This window comes from Elephantulus edwardii, unplaced genomic scaffold (genome assembly GCF_000299155.1).
Source record: "Elephantulus edwardii isolate Elephantulus edwardi_28Jun2011 unplaced genomic scaffold, EleEdw1.0 scaffold00305, whole genome shotgun sequence".
NCBI lineage: Eukaryota > Metazoa > Chordata > Mammalia > Macroscelidea > Macroscelididae > Elephantulus > Elephantulus edwardii.
The window spans coordinates 2503155-2511698 of NW_006400055.1; the positions used below are offsets into that span (position 1 = coordinate 2503155).

The window sequence follows — 8544 nt, forward strand, 5'->3', positions numbered from 1 at the left end:
CCTTTGCTCCTCTACTTGAAAAGCAAAAGAAAAACTCCCTCATTGGTACACAATACCCCCTGCACCTCCCCAAACCCCACCCCGTACCCCCAAATATAATCCACTCTGCAACCCTCCTTGCATACTCCTACGATAAAAATAATGCCCTAAAATATAATACTTTTAGACTATTCTCTCCCCCATAGACTTCAATGCCGGTTTGTAAGCTTTTTAAAGACCCTCATCACTGCTCTTCAAAACTGAACTAGATCATTGTCTTTGTAGATGGCCTTATGACAGCTGCCCTTGCTGTCCTCCATGACTATGTCTCTGAGCTCCCAGGTCTAGTGATTAATTTTCTTAAAGAGTTACAGGTTTTTAAAGCAACTTTAGTTCATTATATTTTGTATGTAAAATATATGTACAGAAGAATAGAAATAGCATTGTTGTTAAGTGCCATAGAGTTGTAGACGACCCATACTGACCCTATGAACGAAAGTCTTGAACCCAAAACTTTGATCTTTTCTCCAAGTTCATAAGAGGTTCTGGAGGCAAGCTTTCTTGGAAGAGGATGCCACTTCTGCTTCAAAGCCTATTTTATTTGGAAGAACCAAAAGCCTTTTTAAATACGAGGCCCAATTCAGTCAGCTTAGAGCCACACCCTAGTCTCAACCCCAAGTTGTTCTGCTCATCTTCCCAGCCTGGAAATAGCCCAGAAATTGCATAGTATGGTTTTAAAAGGTAGATGTTGTTGTTGTTATGTGCCATCAAGTCGCCTTAGACTCATAGGGACCCTGTGTACAATAGCCCTAAACTCTACTCTGTCCTGTGCCAGTCTCACTGTCTCCAGCATACCCACCCCCATTACTCCAGTCAGTGAATCAATCCACCTCATTGAGGGTCTTCCTCTTCTGTGCTGTCCCTCCACACTCCCAAGCATGAAGTCCTCCTCTAAGAACTGGTCCCTCCATGCAGCATGTCCAGAGTATGTTAGACGAAGCTTCAGAATCTTTGCCTCCAAGGAGCAGCCTGGTTTAACCCTCTGTAGGATGAAGCTGTTTTTCTTAGCAGTCCAATAGATATTCAATATTCCAGCACCACATCTCAAAGGCATCGATTCTCCTTCTATCCTCCCCAATCATTGTCCAGCTCTCTGATGCATAGCAAGTGATTGCAAAGAGTGACACCATTGCTCTTCAGTACTCTGGAGAGGTCTCTAATAGCAGACTTTCCCATCACAGTTCATCCCCCCCCCCGCTGCTGGTGCCAAGAGTCTTGACTGTGGAGCCAAGCAAACTAAAGCTGTTAACAATCTCAATCCCTTCACCATCCATCCTGATACTGCCAGTTTGCCCAGTGGTGAGAATCTTTGTCTTCTTGATACTGAGCCTCAATCCATATTGAACACTGCAATTGACCTTCTGCAGCAAGTGCTTCAGGTCCTCCTCAGTTTCAGCAAGCAGGGTTGTATCATCTGCATAATACAGATTGTTGATGAGTCTTCCACCAATCCTGATGCCAAACTTTCTCCTCATAGAGCCCAGCCTCCTGGTAATTGTGTGCACAGGAAACTAAGGTTGAGAGGTGGATCACTTTATTCTGTTTCTGATGTGTGTATGCTGTTTGTATCAGGAATAGATATCCTGATCAGTAATGAACTAACAAATCCCTAGTCTGTCTGTCTCTTTCTTTGTCTCTCTCCCTCACACACACAGACACACATCCTCAGAAGACAAAACAAAAACAAATAGTACACTCTTCTGGAGTTTGTTCCTATCCCCATTGTGGGGTTTCCAAGATTGGCTGGAGAGTTGAACTGCTGATGTTTCAGTTAGCTCCATTAAGATAACAGGAAGGATTTCATTAGGAGGAACCCTTTGGTTTATTTTTGTCCATGTGATTCCTAAAGCAGATAATATGTAATATGAATCTGTTGCTTGTTCTATTTAGTTGGTACTGACTCATAGCTGACCTTCCACTGGTAGTGGTGGTGTTGTGTGCTGTTGAATCAGAACTGGTTCAAAGCTGACCGTCTAATGTGTTTTCAGAGGCAATACCATATAAGAGGAGATCATGCCCAATTTTCTCACATGAAGCTGCTGTGGATTTGAATTGCCTGCCTTTGAGTTGGCAGTTTAGCTCCTAAATCACGAGACCACCGGAACTACTAGGAGTGAGATTTCCTTTTTTTTACCATTTAAGCCTAGTGGGATGGTAAAATGGACTAGTCCTCTCTGTATTGTATACCCACCCACACCATATTTTCATGTTTCTGCCCAGCCATGTGAAAATCAAAACCTGTGGGCTGGGAAAGCTGTTGTGAAAACCCAGCCTTCCCTGCAGCAACATTAGTTGCAGCCCCATCTTCCCATTTCTTCTCCATGTTTCCCATTTTTTTTTAATTTAATGAAAGTTTACAAAGTCTTAGGGTTTCCGTTCATTCATTGTTGTCACTTTTCTCTCTTTTCAGCCTATTCCCTCCCCTCTAATTCACTCTTCTCCTTGAAAAGTAAAACTTTCATTGTTATGCAATCTCTCCCCCCACGTCCACTCCACTGTGCAACCTTCATTCTGGACTCCTGTCATGACAATAATACCCAATCATATATCCTTTAAAAACAGTTCTCTCCCTCATCTGTTTCAGTGCAATATACATAATTTATCCCATCTTTCTCAGTCTTCCACCACCCCCATTGCCAGTCCCGTTTTACAAAAGTGGCACTGTATAATATTGGTCCTTTTGTGACTGAGATATTATTTCAGCATTATGTCCTCTGTGGTCACCCATTTTGTGTAATATTTCAGGAGTTTCTTGTTTTTCAATGCTGCACAGTTCCATTGTTCCACTGTGTGAATATACCAGAGCTTCTCTATCTATCTGTTTGTTGATGGACAATTGGGTTGTTTCCAGCTCTTTGTTATTGCGAACAAAGCTGCAGTAAACATGGGTGTGCACATGTTTACCATTTCTACTGTCTGTTTAGTCTTTTCCTGCCTTCTTAACTTTTTTTTTGGCAGCTGTTGCTCTTTGGTTTGATGCAGCTCCCTTGGTTGGTTGATCTGAGAAGCATGTTCCTCATGGGTATTACTGTTTTCATAGTAAGACTGTCTATTTCCTCGTTAAGGAGCCCTGGTGGATTAAGTGATCCACCAGCTTGTGGATTTGAACGGTCTCCCCGTTAAGATTTACAGCCTCGGAAACCCAGTGGAGGATCCCCATGAGCCACAGGGATTGGATTTGGTTTCCATTGTTTAGCTGGTATGTGATCTCTAGGTTTGGTTTCAGTTCCAGATTTGTAGGATGTCTTGAAGGCTGTAAACTTGGAAGTCCATTATTTTCCATGATTGAGTTTTGTTGGATAATCCATTGTTTCCCAAACATCTGATAATTTTTCATGAATTTCCTGTTTTTCTTTTGGTTGAATTGAGAGAGTGCTTTTCTTCTGAGGAACTCAGAGCCTTGGTCTTCATAGTGCATTAAGTAGCATAGATGGTGGTGTTGTGTGCTATTAAATTGGAACAGATTCCTAGCTGACCCTGCAGTGGGTTTTCAGAGATAGTTAATCACATGGGAAGAGATTGCCCTTCTTTTTCCACAGAGCAGCTGGTAGATTTGAACGACATTCCTTTGGGATTCTTCTTATTAGGCCACCAGAGCTCCCTATTGATGTAGGTATGACCTTGTTTTTAGATGGTGCAGTTGAGGCAATGTTTAAGAACTGCAGACAGGTGGCAGAAATCATCTGGCCAAAAAGTAATTGTCCAGTGTCCTTAAAACAGAGGAGCTCTGGTGTCCTAGTTGGGCTGTACTGCTGACAAAATGACTTCACGCCTCTGGTGAGTGGAATCATCTGGCAGCTCTGCAGAAGGATGAGCAGACCCTGCCAGGATTCAGAGCTTCCAAAGCCTGTGAGTCAGAACCAGCTAGATGGCAGGAAGTTCCTACCCTCATTGCACATGTGGATAGACTGCTTTTGGAGACCTCCTTGTAGTATCAGAAACCCTGCATACAGTGAAACACAGTTGGAGGCAGAAAACTGACTCTTCTCTTGAATTTATTTGTTGTTGCATTTGTTCTAAGCCTTTCAGTTGTAGGGAGGAAGGCAGAGGGTCCAGCTGATGAAGTGTCAGGTACTTCAAACAGTGTGGATACAGCTTCTTTCTTGCTCATACTTCTTGTACACCTCCAGAGTGCAGATGTGTGCCTTCTCTACTGCTTGGGATAAGTGCTCTGGAGAGGAAAGAGTGCTTCTCTTAAGAGTTTTTATATGACTTGAGACTTGGGAAATAGTATGTACAGTCTTATGTCTACAGAAATTTAATTAAACCTCTGTCTTAAAGTGTTAAGTTTTTATTTGCAATTAATTATTGTTTCTCCCACTCCTGTCTTTCCTCTCTTCAGCCATAGACCTCGTGCATGGAGGGATATACTGCTTTTTGTGTCAGGACTACATCTATGACAAAGACATGGAGATAATTGCCAAAGAGGAACAACAAAAAGCATGGAAAATGCAAGGTCTGGTATTCCTTAACATTTGTGTCTCTGCTTTGTATCTTAAGCTTTTGGACAGTTAAAGGCAAATACCCCTAAAGGAAAGATCAGTATTTCAGGGGAAAACAGGTTGGAAAGTAGCAAATTGGACTGTGGGTTAGTTAGAGAAGACCCACAGCAACCTGTGTTATCCTGGAGGTTCATGTGCATGTAGCAAAGGATATGGAAGCAATGACTGCCAACACAGGTGCAAATGCATTTGTTTCCTGGAAGCTTTTCCCTCTCTGAGGTGGGGTCTGCTAGCCTGGGTAAGATGTTCACCTGTTGCTGTGCTTCTGCATTTTGTGTACTCTTGAAGATTGTTGTTGTTACGTACTGTTGTCAGAACTGACTCATAGCTGACCCTCTAGTGGGTTTTCAGAGACAATAAATTACATGATAACAAATTTCCCATCTTTGTTCCATGGAGTAGCTAGTGGATTCGAACTGTGTGCCTTTGGGTTGGCAGTGCAGCTGCTTACCACTTAAAAAAAGACGTAATGCTTGGAAATGTGGAGGGTCAGCAAAAGAAAGGAAGACCTTCAGTGACCTAGATGGACACAGTGACTGCAGCTGGGGGTCAACTGCGATCATGAGGATGGCATATGATAGTCTGGAGTGCATATTTGTTGTTCATAGGATCACTGTGAGTCGAATTTGACTAGACAGTGTCTAACAACAACATCTGAAGATGGATTTATAGAGATAGAACTGAAACTAGTCCTGCTCCACCAAGACCATATCTCATCTGATGGACTAAAGATCAAGTGGTCAGATAATTCTAAAGAGTAGTGTGTCCTCAATTCTCCAATATAATAGAAAGTAGTTTCTTCTTGCTAATGTTAATACACGGGGCTCTGGCTACCACCTCTGTACGAAATTGCATTACTGTCCAAAATGTGACACCTCCTTGGTCCTTCAAATCCTCTGAGGGAGAAAGGTGAACAGTTCACAGCCTCTGAAAACCTGAAGGGGCAGCTGTGAATGGGTTCCTTCTTGAACAGCAATGGGCTCATATTTTTTACTAATACTAATATAGCCCCTGCTTTGAAGGAAATAGCAAAAAATAAAACCCCAGGAATAGATGGTATACCACTTGACATATTTTAGCTAACAGATGCTGCCGTAGATGTGCTCACTAAGTTGTGCCAAGAAATCTGGAGAACAGCCACTTGGCCAACTGACTGGAAGAGGTCAATATTTGTTCCCATCCCAAAGAAGGGCAACCCAACTGAGTGTGGAAACTATAGAACAATATCATTGATTTCACATGCAAGCAAGATTCTACTGAAGATTATCCAAAAACGACTGGAACAGTACATCAGCAGAGAACTACCAGAAGTCCAGGCTGGGTTTAGAAGGGGTCGTGGTACTAGGGATATTATAGCTGATGTTAGATGGATCTTAGCTGAAAGCAGGGAATACCAGAAGAATGTCTATCTGTGTTTCATTGATTATGCAAAGGCATCTGACTGCGTGGATCATAACAAACTGCGGCTGACTCTGAGAAGAATGGGAATCCCAGAACATTTAATCGTGCAAATGTGAAACCTATACTTGGACCAAGAGGCAGTCGTCAGAACAGAGCAGAGCAGAGCAACACTGCATGGTTCAAAATTGGGAAGGGTGTATGCCAGGGATGTGTCCTATCTCCATATCTTTTCAACCTGTATGCAGAGTAGCTTATCCGAGAGGCTGGGCTCTATGAGGAGAATTGTGGCATCAGGATTGGTAGAAGATCTATTAACAGTTTGCGTTATGCAGATGATACAATTCTGCTTGCTGAAACTGAGGAGGACCTCATGCACTTGCTGCAGAGGGTCAAGGACTGCAGCCTTCTGTATGGACTGAGGCTCAATGTCAAGAAGACAAAGATTCTCACCACTGGACCAATTGGTAGCATCAGGATGGATGGCTAAGAGATTGAGATTTTTCACAGCTTCAGTTTGCTCGGCTCCACGGTCAACACTCTTGGCACCAGCAGCCAGGAAATCAAGAAACGTATTGCGATGGGAAAGTCTGCTGTTAGGGACCTTTCTAAAGTACTCAAGAGCAACAGTGTCTCTCTGAAGACTAAGGTGCGCCTGATACAGGCCATGGTCTTTGCAATCACTTGTTATGCATCAGAGAGTTGGACAATGACTAGGGAGGATAGAAGGAGAATTGACGCCTTTGAGCTGTGGTGCTCGAGAAGAATACTGCATGTACCATGGACTGCCAAGAAAACAAATAGATTCATCCTAGAGAGGGTTAAACCAGGCTGCTCCTTGGAGGCAAGGATTCTGGGGCTTCATCTGACATACTTTGGACATGTTGTAAGGAGAGACAGGTCCTTGGAGAGGGACATAATGCTTGGTAGGGTGGAGGGACAGCGCAGGAAGGGAAGACCTTCTATGAGGTGGATTGATTCAGTGACTGGGGTAATCGGGATGGGTGTGTCAGAGGCGGTGCGGTTGGTGCAGGATAGAGCAGGGTTTAGGGCTGTTGTACATAGGGTCACTGTGAGTCGCAAACGACTCGATGGCACATAACAACAACAACAACAATATAGCCCACACATTGCCTAGCAAGAGAGGCCATTTTCCTAATTAAATTGAAGTAGACTCTATTTTAACACTTAACTGGTTTGGGTTCATTTAAGTCTGTATTAAACAATGTAAAATTGCCTGATGAAACATTTAGCTGTAATTATCTTAGGCTATTTAGAGTTTTGCAATTATGACAAGGGCCTGTTGTGTTGGTTGGTTGGTTGGTTTTTGTGGTGTTCCCCCCCCCCCCTTTCTTTTTAAAAGTTAAAGTATTAAATTCCCAGGACTATTGTGACAAAACAAGCTAGATGGCTTATCAGGAACCTTGGAACCCTAGTGATGTCATGGTTAAGTGCTTAGCTGCCAACTTAAAAGGTCAGTAGTTTATATACACTAGTCAGTCCACAGGAGAAATGTATGGCAGTGCTTCTGTACAGATTTACAGCCTTGGAAATCTACAGTGCAGTTCTGCGTGTGTCCTAAAGGTCACAGTCATCTCAACAGCAGTGTAAACCCATTGGTACCTTAAGGTGCTATCAAGTCGAGTCTCACTCATAGTGACACTAGGAGCAACAGAGCTGAACTCAAGTGCTCTATGCCATCCTCACAGTCTCTGACACCTGCCAGCCCATTGCTGCAGTCACTATGTCCACGCTCCGGGTTGAGGGTCTTCCTCTCCTTTGCCATCCCTCTACCTTTCCAAGCTTGTGATGTCCTCCAACGACATACCCACAGTATGGGAGACTGAGCTTTATCATCTTTGCCTTCAAGGAGCACCGGCTGCACCAAGAAATACCTTGGAGAAGATGTTTATTCCTTTGGCAGTCTGTGAAATATTCACTTTTCTCCTCCATCACAAACTGTGATGTTTGTGGCTTATAAGAATAGAAATTATTGTTTCACAGTTGTGGAGTCTTGGATTCTGAGAGCACCGGGATCCCTCCTGAGACTGTGAGGGAACCTGTGTATCTGGCATCTCTCTTAGCTTCTGCTGATTCTGGGCTTGCCATGCTTTACAGCTGCAGCCCTGTGGCATACTACCTGTCTCCTATTACTCTATTTCTTCTCCTTTTTATAAGGGAATCAGCCACAAAATTAGGTCCTCCCAAGATCTACTATAACTTCATGTTAATAGATAACCTCTTCAAAGATCTTGTTTATAAACAAAGTCATGTTCATAGGGGCCAGGGTAAGGATTTTAGCATTTCTTTTTAGGTAACACTGATTGATTCCTTAACAATTTCCAGTGATGACACACTGGTTGTCACTTTGCATGCTGCATAAGCTTTTTGTTAGGAATAGAGTTTATTTACAACATAAACTATTATCCACATTATACAGACATGTTGTTGTTTTTGTTCTGTGCCGTCGAGTCGTTTGCAACTCATAGCGACCCTATGTACAACAGCCCTAAACCGTGCTCTATCCTGTGCCAGTCTCATTGCCTCTGACACACCCATCCCAATTACCCCAGTCACTGAATCAATCCACCTCATAGAGGGTCTT

At 43.1% G+C, this 8544-nt stretch overlaps 1 protein-coding gene across 1 annotated transcript in view; it reads left to right on the top strand.

Annotated features, from left to right (window-relative positions):
- Positions 1-8544, top strand: part of USP22 (ubiquitin specific peptidase 22) — a 67170-nt gene that overhangs the window by 19184 nt on the left and 39442 nt on the right. Inside the window, exon 3 of the mRNA XM_006901022.1 lies at positions 4382-4495. Coding sequence (XP_006901084.1) covers positions 4382-4495 — 114 coding nt within the window. The remainder of the gene's footprint in view (positions 1-4381; positions 4496-8544) is intronic.